General features: G+C 47.5%; 1 protein-coding gene across 1 annotated transcript; it reads left to right on the forward strand.

Moving 5' to 3' along the window:
* Positions 1–11,520: 11,520 nt before the first annotated feature.
* On the forward strand, positions 11,521–21,901 carry LOC144129558 (uncharacterized). Its single transcript, XM_077663704.1, has 5 exons — positions 11,521–11,636; positions 11,719–12,141; positions 18,419–18,715; positions 19,906–20,121; positions 21,501–21,901. Coding segments are annotated over exons 1-5 (1,338 nt in total). The 5' UTR covers positions 11,521–11,635.
* The last annotated feature ends 503 nt before the right edge of the window (positions 21,902–22,404 follow it).

Here is a 22,404-nt window from a genome sequence, read left to right on the forward strand (position 1 = left end):
TGGTTCAATTACATTTACCGTCGGCGCGGTGGTAAATGCGTTTACCACGTGACCATGCTCAATTGCCTTGTCAAGGCCTTGGCTCATCGCCATTGATCCTAGCTGGTCAGGGAACGATCTCTGTGAGCAGATTTTCTCGTACCCGGCTGCTGTTTCCATCGCCAAGATGGAAAACCAAAGTTCAATCAGCGCGGAATGCCTTGCTGCGGGCTCCGCTGAACAAGCTAAGTATCTGTGTCCGGTGTGCAATGCTGCGTTCACATTTGAAAGTGTACGGAGGCGGCACGTGCGAAAACAGCACCCTGATGTCGCCGACTCGTTGGTACCCATTTGTAGTGCTTTGTTTGAATGTGATGTTTGCTGTAAGGTTTCGTTTCCCCACCGTGGTGGTCTCTTGCAGCACCACGAACAGGTCCACGGGTTTGTGCCGAGGCGCATCAGGCTTGAGTTCTCTTCCTTAACAGGTGAAGTATAAACGAGATCTCCATATTGTGCAGGCACCGTTTTCTGTCATGGGGTTGCAGTATAGGAGGTATTCACTGAGGCCGCACTACCAGACGGCGCGTGCGTCGCCGCGGCAAACGCGCCATGCTTGTGGTCGTTTCACGCCAGCTCGCGCAGTGTCACGGTACGCCGTGAGGTATCCGGCCTGAATTGTTAGTGATCCGTAACATCTTTGCACGTTGTTAAATGCGTCAACGTCCACTTTTCTTTGCGGAACGCTTATTGTGCATAAAGTTTGCAGCAGAATTCTGTACCGTGATTTTACCGAGCTGCCTGCCGCGACTCGACAGCAAAAGTGGCCGGCTGCATTGCACGCAAGAACGTACACGACTTGCAGCTTTTAATATCAGTTCATAACAGTCAGCTACTCGTTCAGGACACATCGTGGATAACACAGCACATGATTAATCACCCATATACCAAAACAGATGCTGCAGAAACTCACATTGCCAGCGGCTGTAGTCCACGAACTACCGAAGCCTCATTGTTTCCGCAGAAAGGCAATTGCGGCATAACAGCTTTATTTACGCGACAAAATGGTCGAGAAAATACTGTCGTGCACTCGCAGCACGAATGGCAGACATAGCGAGAATGTTTTGCAGGTTTGATTGTAGAAACGTAGCGTTGCTTCCAGTGCACAAGACCTGGAATCTATAGGAGTTTTCGCAGCAGCGCGATGTGCAGCAATTCCGCTACATTCAGTAGTAACATGTCACTTTCAGCAGACAGAGATGACAAGTTAGGCTAGCTAAACGAACAAACACGTTTAACTACTCACCTCTCCAAAAACGGCACTTCGGTCGTCGGCACCCTCAGCCTCGCCCACTTGTCAAGCAATTCCACCGTCTCATAGATTTGCATGCTTTAATTCCTTGGCATGTCGGTAAACTTACGCCGTGCACGAGGCGGGCCTCATTATCGGTGCATTTAACGCACGACAGCAGTCCTGTAGTACGTCAAACACCACGCCGGCGCCTGCAAATTCCTACGGGCCGACGTTTTCATGAAGTGTAACCTTTTCAGTGTGCCCGCTCTTTTCTGCTTAGCACAGTTCACGGCGTATCCACCAAGTCACCCAGTGTTACGGGGCGGACAGATATGATCTGCGGCGAGACGCTAAATACACTCACATTTCACACATCACAAGCGAGGTAAATGCTGCGGCTGCTGCGCGTGCGACCACCAACATGGCAAATGCCGCGCCGGACGCTAGTGCCACTTGCGGATGACGTCATGTGAATACCTCCTATAGGGAAGCCACACAAGTTGAAATAACGCATCGCGGAAACTTTCTCTGCATTTGGATGTTTTGTGATGCTATGCGCTAGTACATATGGGCAGAACTATTGTTCTGCCTGGGTGGAGCTAGGCATTTTGAAAAGAATTAGCTGCTCTTGGAGTTATGTCCAGGAAGAACAACTGCCTCTTGAGTTCTGTAACCTAATATAAACTAATTAAAACAAAACCTAACTGCTTTGCATGCAGAGTGTTTCAAAACAAACTACTCACCAATATACTGTTGGACTGTTGAGGACAAAATTTTCCAGGACGCGCGACTGATGATTTCGGCTTAAAGGTGTGAAGTGTGCCTTATTTCACTAACAAACATTATACATTCCAAGGCCTAGTTTCATCTCCACAAGCGTGATCTCCAACCACTGGCTGATAACAAAGCTATAAGCTTTTGATAACAATCGCGTGTCCTGGGCAATTTTGACCAAGACAGTACGTGATGTGATATTATATGTACAGCCTACTGCGATTTGAAGGTGATCTGTTTAGGCTTTATGAGCTTGGATTCACCGACCTAACACGATATTTTTATTAGAAAGAAAGTTGCAACCACGATATGAACGTAGCTAGCCAAAGGTTTTAATGCAACAGTGTTAAGGCTCCCGTTCAGCAGAAAATCTCGCGTCTGTGGCGGGCAAATTATTGATTGTGAGAAGTTTCTCAGAAGGGCAACCCCCACCGGTGCACAAGGCCCGCCACCTCACCTGTGACAGCACCTGCCATCGCAGGTCAGTGGCACATCGCTTAACTGCTGCACCACTGTGCCTGGTGCGGTATGAGGTCCACGGATGAATGTGAAGTCAAGAATGATGAATTCCGCACATATGGTACACATTACAGCTATTGCGTCACACCCTTAAGGCGGAGCCTAAGTGTGCACTGCGATTTTTCTATATCATGTAATCATTTTTGTTGTGCACCAAGTGCCCATCATGACAGGAAAAATTTATTGGTTCGTGTTAGGTGGAACAGGTGCGATAACCTTCAAATTTCACTAGTTTCTACAGGTGTTATTGCGATTAAATCATGATGGAAAAATTTGATGCCAGGGTTAGCTCCAGAAAGGAATGCAGGGTCTGTTAAGGATGGAACTGCAATGCTGAAGTGCTGTGTTTTAACAGAACTGTAGCAGTAGTCATGTCATTCCGTGTTCCGTAACTTCAGGCACCTGATTTCATTTTTTGATGCCAGTGCATGCAAGCCTTCTGTCTGCAATGAGCCAGAATCGAAACATTACCGTAATGAAATAGACTGCTTATAAGTTTAGTTTAGTTTATGGGGTTTAACGTCTCAAAACGACTCAGGCTATCAGATACGCCGTAGTGAAAGGATCTGGAAATTTCGACCACCAGAGATTCTTTCATGTGCACTGACATTACACAGCACACGAGCCTCTAGAATTTCGCCTCTATCGAATTAATGTTGATTCGTGGCACAAGAGCCTTTTGAAGAACTTCACCCTTTTTGTGTAGCAGTTCGGGCCAGATTACGCGCACTTTCTGTTTTACGCTGAGGCATGTTATAAGGTTTGCATACACATGGCTTATATCGTTAAACAGCTGCGAAATGAGCCGAGATAGGCATAGGACCACATTCAGGTGGCTGGAAATAAATATGGCAACAAGAAAAACCTGTCTACATTATTTGGAATACGTGTCAGCTGAGAATAAGCCTTCCAGAATAAGGAATGCATGCATATGAAAAAAAATGAAGCATCATTCAGTGCCAGGAGGAAACATTAATGCAATCAATTTGCAGTAATTTACTTGCTGTTCTGGGGATTGCTTGCTGTAGCTTAACTCATATTGATGCCTGTTCCTTTTTTGCAGATTTTGAAAGCTGGAAGGATCATGAGGAAAAGACTGAGCTTGTCCACTTTGTTCTGTCAGGGGGTACGAAACATCTGGCATCTGGAAGGACAAAGAAGTATCTGGCTTGTCATCGCTCAGGGTTATATGTGACGACAGCAAGAGGTAAGCGCCAATCAAAGGTTCATGGTAGTGTGAAATGTGAGAGGAACCGCTTGGCGACAATGGATGTCATTGAAAAAAATGAAAATATGGTAGTGGACTATCAAGCTGAACACTACGGCCATGAGAAAGAGCTACGGTGCCAGCCCTTGTCGATTTCTGACCAAAAAGACATTGCATGCAAGCTGAAGCTGAAGGTCCCTCGTAGGGTTATTCTTTCAGATGCTCGTTCGCCTGCCAGAGCTCCAGTGGACCGGCTTCACCTTTTGACCTCATCAGAGGTTCAAAACATAAAGATGTTTAATATTGGCAGTGAAGTGGAGAAAGATCGTGATGACTATGTCAGTACACAGAAGTGGATCGTCGAGCTACAGGATCATGGTGCTTTGTTGTATGCAGAGGGAGAAAAGCTAACAGAAGAAGGCATTGGTGAGTTTGTGATGGCAATGATGAACACTACCCAGGGTGACATGCTGCTAAAGCATAGTCAAAGAGCAGTGTGTGTTGATTCAACTCATGGCACAAGTCGCTATAAGCACCAGCTTAGAACTGTGATGGTGATAAGAAATACTGGGTCAGGCATTCTGTGTGCCTTCCTCCTCTCTTGTAGTGTGTCTGAGGATGTCATGGAAAGATTTTTTGCTGCTATCAGGGACAGGCTTGGCAAACGAGTTAGCTGTGGTGCATTCATGTCAGATGATGCACCAGCATATGCAAATGCATGGGCGCGGGTCATGGGGAACCCTGTGAAACGCATGTAGTGTGTGTGGCACGTCAGATGGAACTGGAAGTGCAACATGACCAAGGTAACTGACAGCCAAAGCCGAGAAGTTGTTCAGGAGAAGTTGAATGCATTGTGGACCAGCAGAAGCGAAGAGGACTTTCACAAGGAGCTGTCAGAGTTCCGTACTTTAAAGGAGTTTGTTGAGTGCGTTAAGTTTGTTGAGTACTTTCGGAGAGTATATGCTAAGCGCCCGGAACAGTGGGCTCTTTTCTACAGGCAGGACACCGGATTGACTACTAACAACCATCTTGAGTCAATGCGTAACGAGCTCAAGAAAAGTTATTTGGGAGGGTTTCAGAACTGGCGGTTCGACAGGCTGCTGGTGTCTTTGACGAAATTGTCCACTGACTGGGTAATGAAACAGCTGATCTGTCATGTGAAGCGCAGGGCAGACCATCGCACAGCAGACTGTTTCAAGAAGCATGCTGCAGGAGTGGAAGTCTCCAAGTCTGGCGTGACCAGACTTTCAGATGGAAAGTGGTCTGTGCAGTCGTGATCTGAAGAACGTCCTGACAACAATACATCCTGACAACACTGTTGTCAGGAAGGACACACAGTGCCAAGGGTGCATGCTTAGCTGCCCTGAATGTAACACTTGTTGTTCCACTGCAGCTGTAGGTATTTTTATCTGTGCATGAAAATGTGCGAACATATCCATGCAGTTGTGCAGTGGGAGCTGCGGAGAAGGGATGCAATTGTTCGCGATCCGATCATTGAGGATCCATCTTCTGTTTTGGTATCTGCAGATGATCATTCATTCACACTGAATGAACCTCCTGTTCACGAGTCAGTCAGTAAGGACACATCAGCAAATGATTCATTCCCAGTGGATGATCCTGCAGCACTTTTTGAGAGCATTCAAGGTGACATGATTCAGTCATAAGACTCAAATGTGCTTGCAGGTTTTCACATTGAGCTTGCTGCTCTTACACGCAAATTCAGTAAAAAACATCGACTGACCCACAAGTGGGAGCATTGGTGCGTGAATACATTGGAAAACTTGCGCAGGTTGTCAGGGGGTGTGCCGACAAAGAGGAGGAACCACCTCAGCCTAGGCCAATTCCTGCCAATAAGCGACAAGAAGAGCAGTCAAGGTATTGGCCCAAACGCAGCAATGCCACCGCTTCTACATATGCTGGAACATGTTCTCAAGGGGAGCATGTGAGACAACAGCTTTAATGTCAACAGGGGCCACCTATCCGCATCGCGCATTATGATCCATGTATCCACATTCTGAGAGAGCACGACTACGTAAAGCTCTCCCGAATACAATTACAATGAGCAACCGCAGCAGCTTCGCTAACTATTCAACCTTTCTATTATGTGCACACCCCTAAATTTTAGACTATTTGTTTTCGTGTAACAAGTATGCAAATGCATAGAAATCTAAAAGAAGGGTACAGCAGCTATGGGGGATCACCAGTGACCTTCACGCTGTGGGCATGATAAGGAAAGCGTTATTGGAGGGAGGACACTATAAAATGCACACTTGTGGAGTGTGGCATTTGTTTGGTAGCTCATCTTTAGGTGGCCAGCACTGCTATATGAAAGGAAAAAATACAGTAAACAATGCTGTCATTTAAACTTAGGCTGGAAATATGTTTGACAGCTGTCAAGTCAAGCAGCAGTTAAAAATTAAATTTGCTTTGTGTAATTGGAGGTATGGAATAGTTTCATTAATATGAGCCTGCTGATATGCTGAGAAAACGGCAGATAATGAGACACAGTTAAGAGTTCAGTCACGCTCTCACTCACATCCACTCAATCGCACTCACACTCATGACCACTCGTACTGACAGCCACTCGCTCACACACGCGACCACCCACTCACACTCACGTCATCACACTTGTGTCACATGCATGCGATACGAGTGCACTCGTGAGTGAGTGTGCTGACCTGTGATATTATGTAGGCAGTGGCACTATCTGGCCTGGGTGGTACACCAGTGAGAGGTGCTCCCAGTGCTGGCGCCACTTGTGAGTTGATTTTGTGTGCCACGAATGCTGCAGTGTGAATGGGCGACAACCATTTAGAATGTTTAGTTTGAAAAGTTTGTCCTGTCCCAGCAGTGTCTGTCTCTGCCTTGTGAAAAAGCATTAGTGGGCTCTGCAGTGTAAAAGTTGCTTATAGTGGTGGTCCTGCTTTCCAGTGGTGTGCTCAGTGTGTACAGTTGTGGTCTGCAGCCAAGTGGCACTAACTCGCCTGGGTGGTACGTGAGAGAGAGGTGCCCCCAGTGCTGGCGCCACTTGTGCTCAAGTTGTTCTTGTGTGGCACGAATGCCATGATGTGATGCGAGAGGTGCTGCTAGTGCTTGTGCCACTTCCATGGTGTGAACATTTGTAATATGCTGTGACGACGCAGACATTTCTCATGTCTGCGGGTGGTTGTCCACATTATCCAGGCGAATATTGGATGACATCCGGTCTGTCGATAGTAAAACCAGCGAAGGAATCTCTTTCCGGTCAACCTCAGATGCTTCACCCCTTTGCATATTTGTAGTGCGAAAAAGCGTTCTTCCAGCTGACAGCACAAATGTCGACTGGCGTTTCTTTGCATAAGCTTTCAATGGCTTCCCGAGCTCGCAGAAATCAGTCCATATGTGCATTGTTTCAAGTGCGGAACGAAATTCGCTAGGCATTCGGTCTGTTGGTAGTAAAAGCAGCCAAAATCTCTTTGTGGTCACCTTCAAATGCTTCGCCCTCCTTGCATTTGTGCAGTGCAAGGAAGCGATGTTGCAGCTGACTGTCTTAGTGAGTGCTTTGCTTTTCATGCTGCCTTCTCCGCACTTCGGCGGCTCGTATGTAAGCGCATCGTAGTAGTAATTGAATCAAAGCAGTTTAAAGTCGTGAATTGACACATGGGTTGCGAGGGACGCCGTATTGGAGGCCTTCGGGTTAGTTTAGACCGCCCGGGGTTTATATAGCATGTGCCAACATCGCGCACACTACACCGCAGTATGTGACTGCTGCTGCATCCTAGTTTTTCATGTTGCTTGCTGCCATGTTTGAACGTTTAAATGTTTGCGCACCTACGGATAGCCATTAAACATTATACGAACCAGAATTCGTCGAAATTGTAACTTTGGCAGCTGGGTAAACCTGTCGCATGGTGTTGTATTTGTAATTCTAGGAGGAGACATTTCTGCTGTCCGCGATTTTGAGAGCTATCAACTGGCAACATATCAAAAAGGTCTTAATGTATTCATAGTCTAGGGAAGTGGCACAAACAGGCCAGGATGTGATGCGAGAGAGGTGTTGCTAATGCGTTTGCCACTTGCATGGTGTGAACAGGTGTAATATGATGTGACGACGCAGACATTTCTCCTGTCTGCGGGTGGTGGTGGGTCCGTCACACCTAACACTAAAACAAACCGTGTTTTCGCTTTTTGCCTGAGTGGAAGTCAGACTGAGGAAATTTCTCACTACTTTTGGAAATGCCCTAAATGTATGCTTCGTTTCTTTTGCTTCATCTAAGTGCAGAACAGTTTTGGATAATTCTGTCGCTTGCGGTAACTGCGTAATAACCAGATGTGTAATGCCTGGCATCACATATTGTTTTTTCTTCATCTCCAAGCTTTTTTTCCCTTAGAGTTGTTCCTTTTTATAAGCACATTTTTCTTCCATTTGCATAATCAGGGGTACCCTGTAGGCAACCAAGGTACGGCTCTGGCACGAACGAATGCCTCAGTCAAACCAGTTCGTGTTTTTTAATTGTCTTGGTACCGATTAAAACTTTTTACAGCCTTGTGTTTTCTTTGCATGTTGGTTTCCGTCTTGTTTCAGAGGATTCCAAAACTTCTTCCTGCTGTTTTATCGTGTTTTACCTTTCTATTCTTTTCGCCTGTTGGCTATGGTAATTTTGTGGCTGTATACGTGGTCTTGCATGGTGTTTTGTAGCCGCTATGTGATATTACTGTTTCATGTTTTTCCTTTTCTGTGGATATATTATACATTTCTGCATACACTGTTTTATTTTAACCCAAGATGTGGTTTCATTGTGCAGTTATCTGTGCCGAATACATGATAGTCGCTTCTTTGCAGAGTGCTTACAACCTGACTGCTCTGCCAGGACCTCCCTGTCAGGAACCTGTTTTTGGTAGTATCAAATAAAGAAAGACATGACCACGTATTTTTGATGTGTTATTTATTTGCACAAATCCAGGTTTGGATGTCCACAATAGGACAGAGAAGACAGGAGCACAATTCTGTTTCTTTAGCAGCACAGTACCCAAATTTCCAGTTCAGCTGTGCTTTTCACTGATTTCGGCTGAGAAGTGTTAGTGTAAACTTAATGAAAACACAAGCCCAGGGAGAATGGCGAGCCGGTAATTCATGTAGACAGCAAACATGCCATCCCGCAGGACCAACAGCATCAAGTATTCGGTCGCCTGTTTTCATAAAGTTGCTCCCGTTACAACTTTGTGGTGTTATTGTGAGAACAGAATCTTGCTTCGCAACCGCATGATAACTTCACAAGAATACTTCTGCACACTGCAACCCTGCATTACAGGTGTGAATGGAGCACATATGCACAGGTGTTTTTCTTCCAGATATACTATACCTTAGCTTTATCACAAGGTTAAGAACAATCGGCCTCTGACCCGCATAAATACAAAATAGAAATAGCAATCCGCTCATGCGTTTCCCCCCTGCCCGGGCGTCGACACAGGCGGAGATGTTGGCCATATGGGACGCTTTGAGCGCCCTCTGTCCACGCCTTTCGTCCCTCGATGCCACAGTGGCATTCTCACAGACTCCTCAGGCGCCATCCGTACTCTTAAGGCGTGTTCTGAACTCCGACTCTTTTGGCACAGGATGATCAGAACGTAATTAAAAATTCTCCCTCACAGTACGGGTACGACGGATACGTCGAAATGCACACCTCACACAAGCCTCGGTGGGTGGAGCAAGTACTAAACTTAAAAGACGGTTCGTTGCGTTCGTCGGAATGGATTAGGCTCTTCGAAAAGTTGATGATTCGGCGGTGGGGACGGAGAAGGCGCTAGATGATAGAGGCGAGGAAGACGAGGAAATATATTTGCATGCATATACAATGGAGACCACTTCAAGTTACATAAGCAGTGACACATACGAATTGAGAGATCCGTAACTTAAAAGAACTTATGTCACACACAGAAACAACACCCGAACACCTTACTTACCGATCGGAGGTCTCGGTTAGAGCCCAGGTATTTTTGAAGTACGTGCTAAGCACGGAGACTCTAACTTGACTGCTGTCCAGTGCATTTTCTTGTATTTTTATACGTTTCGCGAATAAAGAAATTAGGGCGGGTATGTTTGAAGGCCCGCCCCAAACTTCGGTAACCAATGAAGCTTTAATACAAGGTAGCCACAGCCCCTGAAGGTTGGACACAACCTCGAGCCCATGCAGGCCTTGGTTAAAACAAAGTAAGAAGCACACCGAGAAAGCATTCCGAACACCCACTCCCCGCGGCAGTCCTCGGCCTTATTGCGTGACGCCCTTTCCCTTTTCCCATTTCACCACCACACCTGCGTGTCACTTCTCCAAGGATGACGAGTTCTTCTAGCCAGGAAGTGTCGAATGGCGTTGGCAGGCCCTTCGGTGCCGGCACGAATGCCTGCAAACGAATTCCTCGCGAAACCCCAGCGGATGCCCGCGGTGAACAACGCTAGGAGTCCTCGGCCGCCGTAGCGACGCTGTTAAACCGGCAAATGACTTCCGCGCTTTTGTATATGCTCGCAGAGGACGCTTGGGCGGTGAGCTCCGAAAACGTGGAGGGTAGAGCGGAGGCGTACAATATCTCAAGCTAAATTAACTACAAAGGCTCTAATGAAGCGCGACCTTACACATGTTGTGACTGAACCTGTCCGGAGACTCTTCCTAGCAGAAGAAAACCTATACGGCGCCGCGCGCTCCCTTGAACGCCGCGTGGTAACGATCTGGCGGCCTTGCGCGCTGAGAAGTCTTGCTTCGCAGTTTACGCCTCCGTGTCGCCCTCACCTTAGCGGTCATCTGATCGAGTCCGGCATAGCACCATGTGACTTGCTCTGGGCCTTGCTCTGGACGTGCCTGTCTTTGCACGCCATGCGGCAGAAATACCAGCTCCGATGCGGACCGCCCCAGGTCGACAACCTGATGAAGACGACTGGATATTTGGGCCGCACCACCGGATCTTGTTGGACTTGCTTCAGGGATCCGGCGTGTATCTGCACGTGCGGATAATTTATGCAACCAGGCAAGCTGGCGCAGTACAACAAAAAAAATATTCAATTACCCGCCCAAATCAAGAAACGCGCATGCTCTCTCTCCTCTTCCACTCAGACAGACCAGCTTTGCAACATAATGTGTGCGCGTCGTCATAAGACGGCAAGCAGGTGAGGCTTGACGCGACCTTGTTCAGAGAAGCAGCACCAGTTAGCGCTCGTGCTTCTCAGTCCGTGCCGCGCTCAACTCTTCGATTGCCTGAACTGTGCGCCGCGTAGGGCGAGTGAGCTGCCATTGCTATGCAGGCGAGCTTGGAAGAAGACGAAAATAACATAAACCGGGCAATGCATTCTTGAAACAGAATCTCACCGACTGCCTTGCTAAGTGTTCCAACCTTTTCTTTTCTATGAATTATTACATTTTGACTAAATCATTAATATTTAATCCCTCTCTTTATTATTATTCTTAAAATTTTAAAATCAAAACACACATCCCTTTTCTGTTCATGACAAAAATTCACCGGTGTTGCGCTACCACGTGCTTTTCCTTTTTGTTAACTGCGTTCAGGTGAATAGCCACCCCATTCTTGGCCGATCCCCCAGTGTGGGTATGTGCCATCTTTTGATAGGCTAACAACAACAACAACAACTTCTATCCAGCGCCAGTGCATCTGTAAATCTTTTTTCACCAGCGCCTTCTTTCAGCATCTACATTTATTAAGTTGCTTCATTTTAGCCGCAGCCGCGCGACACCATTGCGACGGAATGTGCTGTGGCCTTCGAAGGAAGAAGATGCCATCTTGCGCAGCCGGAGGGGAAGCTTCGTCATAGCTGCAGGTAGCATCGCAGACCGTCCGCACAGCGAAGGCTTCACTCGCCCTGCTGTTTCAAGGGAGGCAGTGAGTAAGGCAGGCGGCAGCCGTACTGAGCGATCGCGTCTCTGTGTGCACTGACGCCACCGTCGATGGCTCGCCAACGCAGTGCTGCCTCGTGAACCGGGGCCTCTCCGTGGGGGAGAGGAGGTGCAGCCTGGGGAGGACTCCGCTGCATGTGCCGCTTGGCGCGACCGGGGAGACCAGCCGTGCTCCTGCTGCTGCTGCTCGGGCGCATGGCTCTGGCGGCAGCAGCAGAACCCGCAGACAAGCGGCGGCCCGCCCGTTGTGCACGACAACATGGTGGGGCCCTTCGAGCGTGGCACCGGCGTCCCCGACGACCTTCACGGGCTAAACTTCAAGCCTGCCAGCTACGGCAGCGTGCCGACGCAGGACCCCAAGGCGCCGCGCGGCGGCGACGGCCCAACGTGTGACGCCGTCACGGTGGTGGAGCACTGCCCCTGCGGCGACCACCGAGGAGTCGACGACATGCATAAGCACAGCGACGACGCCACGGGCACAGCGGCGGCAGGTGAGCCGGGTGTCCACGGGGCGTGCATCCCAGCTTCACTAACCGGTGAGGTTGGCGCAGTTTTGAGCATGCCTAGACCGCCTACGACCACCTGCGAATGCGGCAGAGGAGGAGGCAGGGCAGACACGCCCGTGGCACATCTAAGCAAGCCTTTACAGGAAAACCAGACGAAAGTGTATAGATGCTGTGTAGGCGGCGGTGGCCTGCCGAGCGGATAAAGACGACGCGTATAGGACAGGAAAGAAGTTTACTTACATAGAACACTATGTACATATAATAAGGAAGACAACAGTCACCGAAGCCAAGGGGCATAGGGGAAAGTTATCATTTTTTCATCAATTTGTGATGATCAGTGGGAGTTGAGTAGTCTATTATTCATTCGCTGAAAGATAATTGATGAGCAGAAGCAAAAGCAACTATGCATATGCCGCCGGTGGGATCCAAGCCCACGACCTCCGAATTTCGCGCCCGGTGCTCTACCAGCCGAGCAACGGCGGCGGCTGTTCCATCGTCTATTTCCGGGGGTATGTTCATGCGCCTGTAACCTAACATTGAGAGTGCTCACCAGGGCCACCCTCGTCCATAGCGGCGGACGTAGTGCGTTCTGTATTACCGCAAGTGTCACGTGGGAGATGATCAAACGGTGAGGGCGGAAGCTGTGCGAGAAACTTCTTACGCTATCAAGACTTCCAGAACCGAGACCCTCGGCAAGATACTGAGCGGACAATGGAAGAGGAATGAGGCGCTCATTACGATCGACATACCTGCGAAGGACGCCAGCAGTCAACAAAACGAATGAGCGCGTATATGTATATAGGGTGTTTCACCTACGAATTTCCAGAGTTTTTAAAAATTGGCTTTTGTGTTAGAAGATAGCTTTTTTCATCATAGCATTGTCAGCGGTGTAGTGCATCGAAATGCAGAGAAGGCGTCCTAACTAGCAGGCTGCTTAATTAGTATTCAATTGTTACCTTTTTACCTACTAGTTTTAGGCTCCTGTTAGGCCACCATAATATGCATTTTTTTAGAATTTCGAAAACGGAGTTAGCCTTAATGTTGTGTCTCAACAAATTTTCGCTATTTCAACGAGTTACGTGCACTGGAGAGGTTGTTTTGCCTTTAAGCTTCGCGAAAGCGGATGCATTTAGGCGCGATATATCCAAAATTTTTGGGCCACAGCGCCGAGGGTAACCGCGTTTTCGAATTTTCTAAAAATTGATATGGATATTACTTATGGTGAGCTACACGCCTTTCAATAATTAAGGAGCCTAACAGTAATAGTTAAACTGTTAACTATTCAATATTCCTTAACCAGCCTGCTAATTAGCACTCTTTAAATGTATTATGATGTACTACATCGATGACAATGCTATGCCAAAACTCAAAAACAAAAAAAACTCTAACTCTTCAAGCGAATTCTTAAAAATTGTGTAATATCTTAGGTGACACACCCTTTGTATAACATAGACATGGTGACGTAAAACATATTTGTGAGGCTAAGTTATACAAGTAGGTGCACTGAAAAAGAAACTTAAACCAAAACTTAGCGAGCAACAGTAGGGGTGCAGTTTTTTTTATCACTGAAGAAAGTGATATGAAAACATTTTTACAACCTTCACGGGAGGTCGGAACTTAAAAGTTAAGTTGTTCATCACTGAATGCTAATGTGATGACGTCTCTCTAATTTGAACACCCGTACCTTGACACATCTTTGTATTGTTAGCCTACTTTACATGAAGCTGGCAGGAGCGTATCGATTCAGTCGTCGGTCTGAGAGAGGTCATGCCAATTCGACTACTGCGCGTTTTGTCGATAAAATACTTTTCGAGTCAAGCCAGTCACGCCGCGTTCTAGTAGGCACGGCGGCACTTGTGAGCATGCCCCTGCTCCTGCTGTTTACCAGCCAGATAATCTTTTCAGCCGTGTAATCTGCACAGTGATCAGCGAGCCAAGACATCCGCGGCCGACCCGACTAGAACCTTCCCTTGCACTCCCCGATTCGACTCGTCGGCGTTTACATGAGCAGAGTAATCGATTTTCTTCCCGACAGAGAACCTCAACTTTGCCCTCTCGGTTTTAAAATGAACTCGACGAGTCGACAGAATCGGTACGACTCGGCCTGTTAGGCTGAGTCGTGCCGAAGTAGGTTGACTGAGTGCGACCCGACCTTTGTGGGGTCGGTGGAAGGGAAGAGGAGAAAGTGGTCTTGTACTGGTGCTCGCGATCCTGGACGCCTCCTTTCAGAGCTCGCGTTGCAGTGCTCTGCGCTGACCATCGCCGCTGTTACCCGGATGGCGTTTACGTAAACGCGCGGTCGGCGAGTAGGGCTGACGTCTGACTCGACTCGCTCCTGTCGTGTTCACGTGAACATCGCTTTTCGCCGCGAACGTCAGCTGACATCGGCACCCTTACGAGGGCAATCCTTTCTGTAGTGCCTGCGGGCCTATAAAGTATGCATAAATAAATAAATAATTAATTAAATAAATAAATAAATAAATAAATAAATAAATAAAAAGTAAATAAATAAATAAACCCTCATGAGGGATTAAGTCGGTGAGGTGAGGGAGGAAAAGCTGCACGGATTGGGGTGACAGTGCGTAACAAAATTGGCGCTTATCCTGGTTTAAGTTTACCGTGCGGGGCAAAGCAGATTCTAGAGCAGGCATGGACGCAGGGACGAGGACGGGATAAAAACAACTAAACAAGTATAGTTTAACGGCAAGAGTAGCAGGGGTACAAACGCCTTCCTTTTTATTATTATTTTATTTAGAAATACTGCAGACAGCTAGTGCTGCCCAAGCAGGAGGGCATTACAATGCTTCGATAACAACTATTCAACTTTTTCCTCGTCAGAACATTAAACAATAGAGGGAGGGAGACAGTTCCACTTTTCAATCGTATGGGGAAGAACGATTTTTGAAATACTGTTGTGCGTGCAAAATATGGCATTATTATTGCAGAATGATTCAGTCTCACGGACCTGAGCGCTGGGAAAAAAAAACATAATTGTCACTTGATAGGCGAATTTTGTTATAGTACAATAAATAAATAAACTTCAGTCTGGCAATCTGTCGCTGTATGGAGTGCTTCTAGTTTAATCTTGTTTAACATGTTGGTGACTGAGGAGGACATTTTATAATAGGATAAGATAAATCTGGCAGCGTGACGATCAGAGCGCTCTACCTTAATATCTTTAGTGAAATAAGGGTCCTACACAACGAATCCATACTCGAGAACTGGGCGAACAAGTGTACAATATGCTTCATTCTTTACATTTGACGGGGCACTGTTTAGTTTTCTGCGCAAGGAACAGAGTTTAGCAAATGCTTTGGAAGAAATGTTATTAATGTACTCGGCCCAACTAAGATTATTTTTAATTGTTAAGCCTAAGTACTTCACAGGCGAGACTGAATGAATATGCTGATAGCCAATGTCATACGAATGGGACGTTTTTTTTATTGTGATTGACATAGAGACTGTTTTCTGAAAATTAATTTGCATCCCACGCCGTTCGCACCAGTCCCCTAGGTTGCAGATGTTCTCACTGAGTAGGTTCTGGCTGTGATTATCATTAACAACTCTGTAGATTAGACAGTCGTTTGCAAATAGTTTAACAACAACAGATTCATCAATCGTGAATGTCGTAGCTTCACCTGATTTGATTCGGGTGTTCGAAATTACTATTGCCTCTTTGATTTTGTTAGCAGCCATTTTGTAAGGTAAATTGATCACTATTCTTCACGGTTGTACAAATATGTCTCTATTATTTTTGTTCGGATTCTTGAGGAGTTGACTATACTGTTAGACTGCTTCTTCTACCTTGCTTTGTAGATGTCCCTAATAATTTCCCATCTATTTTGGAACCATCTTCTGTGTGCGTTCACCCTTTTCCACTCTCTTTATATTTGCGGGCTCCACCAAAAATTGGTTCTTTCTGTTTTGTTAGCTGTTACCTTCGAATGTCTTTCGATAAGATTGTTATTATTATATAAGGCGTTGACTATATGTTCAAGTTGATTAACTGCGGCACTCTTGGCTTCAGCTGTATCCTTTAAACACGCACAGTTTTCTCGCTCTTTAAGAACTTTAAGCTCTCCCTTGTGTGTAAGCTTCCTTACTTTTGCCTCTGGTTGATCGAAAAGCTTAATACTTAAATACCTGTGGTCGCCATTTGTAAATTCATCTAGCACCTCCCATTAGACCAAATAAGATGTCAGCTGTGGAGAAAATATTGTCAAGTCAATCCCGCGTCGTCCATGCTGGACTCGAACGTAGGAAAAGTGTTGGGATGATTTAATAATTCCAAGTTCCGGCACTGATAAAATTTTCTATTTCAATTCCCTTGCCGTCGGTCTTATTTCTACCACAAGCTGAATTCTTGGCGTTGAAATCTCCTCCAGCAAATATGAAGCCATCGCTGTTATAAAATATTCTCTATATTTCTGTTAGTAGAGGTTCTAGGCTTTGTGTGGGAAGACAGTAGCAAATAATGCATACGATGCTTCTTCCTTCCCAACTAAGTCTTACTGCAGTGATAATATGGATAGCTTATAAGGAGAATTACTATTGCTGTACTTGGTTGACCCGGAACCGCTATTATTTTGTCTTTAATTCATCATCATCATCACCACCATCAGCCTGACTACGCCTACTGCAGGGTAGTAAATGCCTCTCCCATTTCTCTCCAATTAGCCCTGTTCCTGAAGAAGAGACCGGTCTTGTTTTAGCTGCTTTCAGGGCGTACTTCAGGGCGTACTTCATGCCTGCAAAAGGGTTGAGAACATACTCCACCTTCACTGCCTGCAGTCTCAAAAAAGCACGAACATAGAACAAATCCGCCCACAAAAATATATTAGAACATTCGCTGTTTTGCCTTTTGTCGTAGCACGCAATGTACGATACCATGATATAACCTCACACACATGAAATGCGAAATGCAAAAGCTTATCAGTGCTCGCGAGAAGAGGATTTCATAAGGACTTTAATACTGTTCTGTCTTCGTCATGCTAGAGTGCTGCGGGTGCGCCGAACACTTCCATTCCTTCTTTCCGCTCCCACTTCCGTTTACACATCAGGGGATAAAAGCCATCACACGCCCCAAATACACGTCTTCTATGTTCGAGCTGTCAGTGCCTAGTAACTGTCCTGGCCGCAGGCCGTGGCTATGCAACACTGGCGACGAGGATGGGATATTCCACAGTCGGTGAAAGTAGACCCGGAATCGGCATCCGCGAAGGCAGCCTCACAGACGACAAGCATGACTCATCATATGCTACCTGCATTCAACGAAGATACAGATAAGTGGAAGCCGTATCTCATTAAAGCAGATGCCTACATTGAAGCTAACGAAATCACCGATTCGGCCAAGAAGAGAGCACTGCTCGTGGCAGCATTGAGCACACAAACCGTGGAAGTATTAGCCGTCAAGGTCGCACTGCGAGCCCCAAAAGCTTTGAGCTTCGAGCAAGAGCTCGAGGTGCTGAGCGAGTACTATGACCCGAAGCGACATGAAATAGCTGAGAGTTTCAAGTTTTTTATACGCTCCCAGATGGAAGGGGAATATGTCACGTAGTTCTTGGTGGAAATACGGCACATAGCCGATGACTGCAATTTTGGCAACGCCCTGGAGCGGATGCTCAGGGATCGTATTGTGTGCGGTGTTCGGTCGAGGGCCCTACAGAAGCTATTACTTGGAAAGGCCGACATCACGATAGCGGAGGCTGAAGCGCTCGCAATTTCGGTTGAAACTGCTGAAAATGACGCTTTGAAAATGTCATCAGAGCCAAAGGCTCTATTGAAATTGCATGCAGCTCGAAAAACGCCCTCCGGGGAATACAGAAAGGCTGAAGAGCATCTGTAATGCGGAAGGTATGGCAGCTCGAAACACGACGATGTCAGTTGCGGATGAGCAAGTGCGTTGTTGTCGCTGTAGGCGGCGGGGACACCTTGCTAGGAAATGTTAAAGCCACCCTAACCGCTGAAGGTTAGCTGCCAGAGCGATGCAAACAGTTGCACTGGGAATAACGGAAACCACGCCAATGGACGATGGCAGTGACGAAGTCCACGTTAGGAAATTGGTTTCGGAGCGTAAAAATCTTCTCGAGCCACCAATACGCCACTCATTTATATGGAGCGGCGTTCAATTAGCAATGGAAGTCGACACCTGGTCGCCAGTATGTCATTTCTAAGGAACAGTACAGGAAGCATCAAAACCATTGGCCTGCCTAGAAGCCGTCACGTGTGAAGTTGTGCTACGCAGTGCGGTTTGCGGTGCTAGGTGATCTGACATTACGTGTCGGCTTCAGAGACGTGCTCGTGGATTGTCCCCTCATGGTGTTCGACTGCGAAGGGCCAAGCCTATGCGGAAGGGACCTGCTGACGCTGCAGGACAACGCTGGCGCTCCGGTGCTACATTTGACTCCGGCCTGCGGAGCCACAGAAACCAGCGAAACGGACACCTGCAAGATTAAATCCATTTTCTCAGACTACCAGGACGTCTTCACCACGGAGCTCGGCCTAATGAAGGGTCCTCCAGCGAGCCTGCGCCTCAAAGATGAAGCAATACCAAAGTTTTGTAAGGCGAGACCCTTCCTTATGCCCTACGCGACAAGGTAGCTTTGGTGCTAGACCGACTCGTTTCCCTTGGCGTCTTATCGCCAGTCAGCCATTAGGATTAGGCAACGTTATAGCGCCGGTGCTAAAGAAAGATGGATCGGTACGGATTTGTGGCAATGTTAAAGCTACATTGAACCCTGTTTGCGCAATCGAAATATATCCTATTCGTGTAATCGAGGATATGTTCGCAGTTTTAAGTGGCAGTGAATGATTCAGCACCCTCGACTTGCGAGACGCTTGCAGTCAGGTACCTCGAAGTCGCACGCAAACTCTGCGTCATCAATACCCAAAACGGCTTATTTTGCTATAATTGACTTCCGTTCGGAATATCGACTGCGCCGTCGATTTCGCACAGAAAAATCGACACGATTATCAGTGGTCTACCCGGCGTGCAAGCCTACATTGATGATGTAGTCGTATCCGAGAAGAAAGGCGATAACGGAGAGCGATTGAAAGTCGTCTTAGAGCGTTTTCGGGATCATGGAGTGAAGTTGCGGTATGACAAATGCAAATTTCGACAACAAGCTGTTATATACCTCGGACATCACATTGAAGGCGAGTGCCTCTATTCAATCGAAAGCAACGTGAAAGCTATTATGCACACACCTTTTCCACGGAGCGTGACCGAACGGCGGTCATTTATCGGAATGTTGACGTTCGACGCGAAATTTTTTCCAAACATGTCAACGTACCTAGCACCGCTGTATCAATTAACTATTGGGGAAAAACGCTCGGTGGCAATGGAAAGCACCGCAAAAAGTTGCCATCAAGGAATCCACGTCATCGTCATGATTCCCATGTAATTCATTGTTAACCGCTGTTATTGCGCCCTCTCCTCATGTAATGTCCCGTCAGGGACCCTTGAGGTTCAAATAAATAAAATAAAATAAAAGTTTGATGCAGCGAAAGAACGTCTGAAAAGTGCTCGAGTGCTTGTACATTTCGACTGTACAAATGAACTCAAGCTAGAGTGTGATGCGTCGTCGCTAGGGGTCGGAGCAGTTCCATTTAATTCTAGCAACAACGTACATAGACCTATTGGTTTTCGCTCAAGAACACTGACCGAAGCAGAGCGGAACTACTCCCAGTTAGAATGTGATGTGTTGGCGCTGATTTTCGGTGTAACAAAATTCCGGGACTATCTTCTAGGTCGTGAATTTACGTTGGTCACGGATGACCAACCTCTCGTCAGCCCTCTGAGACCTGACCGCCAGACACCGACTATGACGGCTGCGCGAATTCAACGCTGGGCACTGTACCTCGGAGGCTACAATTACAAGCTTCAGTATGTTCCTGGGAAACAACTACTCAACTCGGATGCTCTCAGCAGACTGACACAGCAGACCACCAGAGACAGAGGTGAAGGTGAGCCCCCGGAGTACGTCCTCCCACTCAAAAGCTTAGATGAAGGTGTGGTCTCAACGCGTGAACTGAAGAATCTAACGAATGTCGACTCGAAATTGCTTAAGAGAGAGAGAGATCACTTTATTTGCACCCGTCAAAGAGTATGGGTGATCGGGTGAGACGCAGCTCCCCCTTTCACCTTCACCGTATGCCTCCCCCCTAGACGTCGGCCGGAATCAGTTGACTTCCGGCGGCGGCCCGGGCTTGACCGATGACATGTTTCTGGACTTGTCCTTCCTGGCTATGGAAGAAGGAACCCCATGACTCTTTGTTTTCATGTCATGTAGACCATGTAGCGCTGGTCAAGACCACATCATGTGATTTAGGGTCGCTATGCTTTCAGTTTTTGCATTTGGAAGAGTGCACCTCAGGATGCCATTTGTGTAGGACATACAGGTTTGGAAAGGTACCCGTCTGCAGTTTTCGCCAGATTACTTCTTCCTTCTTTGTGAGAGATGTACGGGGGGGGGGGGGGGGGGGCAGGGTTCTCCTCCCCATTCTGTAGTGTTCTAGAATTTCACTGTATCGTAAGGTTCAACATTGCGTGTCGCGCGGTTGGCCACCAAGCAGGGCAAACATAAAGCCCGATTTAGCACTTTATTATGAGCGTAGACTAGAACTGTCCTTGGCCCATGACCTCGTATACTGGGGCAATCGCGTCGTCATACACAGTGACGCCAGATAGCGCTACCTGCAACTTCTTCACGAAACCCACAAAGGATCATCGGCAATGAAAGCCGTGGCACGCTCCCTATTTTGGTGGCCAGGTCTTGACCGCGACTTAGAGTAGCGCGCGGCCAATTGTGGAAATTGAATAGCAAATTTACTTATGCCACCGGCTGCACCTCCCCTAGAATGTCCGAAGACTGAAGAACGGTGGTATCGGATCCAAATCGACTTCGCAGGACCCGTAACTGGGAAGATGATCCTGGTTGTAGTGGACGCGCACTCCAAATGGATCAAAGCGATTCCTGTGAAGCATGCAAACGTAGAAAGCACAATAAAGGCTCTGAGGAGCATATTTGCCCGCTTTGGTGTGCCACGTACAACGGCACACACTTCAAGAGTAAGGCATTTTCCACATTTACAGCAAAAAACATTACGAACCTGTGCACAGCACCTTTTCACACACAGTCAAACTGCAGCTGCTGAAAGGGCGGAGCGAACGATAAAGGATGGTATTCAGAAAATAAAGGGTGGCGATCTCGACGAGAAATTGGTACGGCTGCTGTTCAATTATAGACGAACACCTGTGAAGACTGGGAAATCACCTTCAGAGATGCTCCTCGGGTATCAAATAAGATCGCGTCTAGACACCTGCTCCCCTGTGAATGTTGCAGGTCCAACTGAGGGGAGCCACGACTGGACACGTCCGCCAGACAGCAGCTTGTACGTCCGCAATTACGGACAGGGAGAGAAGTGGATCCCTGGTCATGTCAAATCGGCGACAGGAGCACGGATGGTAACCGTAGAGCCTCCCACTGCAATCATCAAGCGGCAAGTCGATCAGGTGCGCCACCGCTCGGATTCATCACCAAGGTTTCCAGTCACCGATACGACTGCTCGTGGTCCAGGGCCCAGCCAGACGAAAGGACCCTGCACGGCGGCCAATGTAACCACTCCCTTGGAAGCGGCCGCCCCAGATTATTCTCCTGATAGAGCCCAAATTGCGGGCAATAACATTCAACCTCGCACCTCTCTTCTCCCACCTACCTTGAGTCCGGCCGAAGCTTCGCAGTAAGTCCTGCGCCGGTCAACGAGGCAGCGGAAGCCAGTGCAACGGTTCCATTTTGGAGGAGAGGGTAGAGTTGTCTTCGTCATGCTAGAGTGCTGTGCGTGCGCCGAACACTTCAATTCCTTCTTTCCGCTACCACTTCCCTTCACACTTCAGGTGATAAAAGCCATCGCACGCCCCAAATAAACGTCTTCTATGTCCGAGCTGTCTGTGACTTTCAAATACATTGTATGGTTAGTCTGATTTGGCATGTTTGCATTTTCCTGCAACACCTGCCTTGCAACCGCACGTTGCTAGGACCAGGTGCCTGGTCTATAAGACAGCTGTGTAAGAAAGAGGAACCGATAAATCTTTTCGAAGGCGCCGAGACGCATGTTCGCGCGATGCACCTGGCCGACACTTCGCGCCAGTTTCCGCTAAAATTTCTTTCAAATCGTGAACAAGGCGTGGTTAAAAAACCTTCATGCTTTAAGCCAGGTTACCTCCTTCAAGAAAACTTGTCAGTCCAA

Source organism: Amblyomma americanum, chromosome 1 (genome assembly GCF_052857255.1).
Source record: "Amblyomma americanum isolate KBUSLIRL-KWMA chromosome 1, ASM5285725v1, whole genome shotgun sequence".
NCBI lineage: Eukaryota > Metazoa > Arthropoda > Arachnida > Ixodida > Ixodidae > Amblyomma > Amblyomma americanum.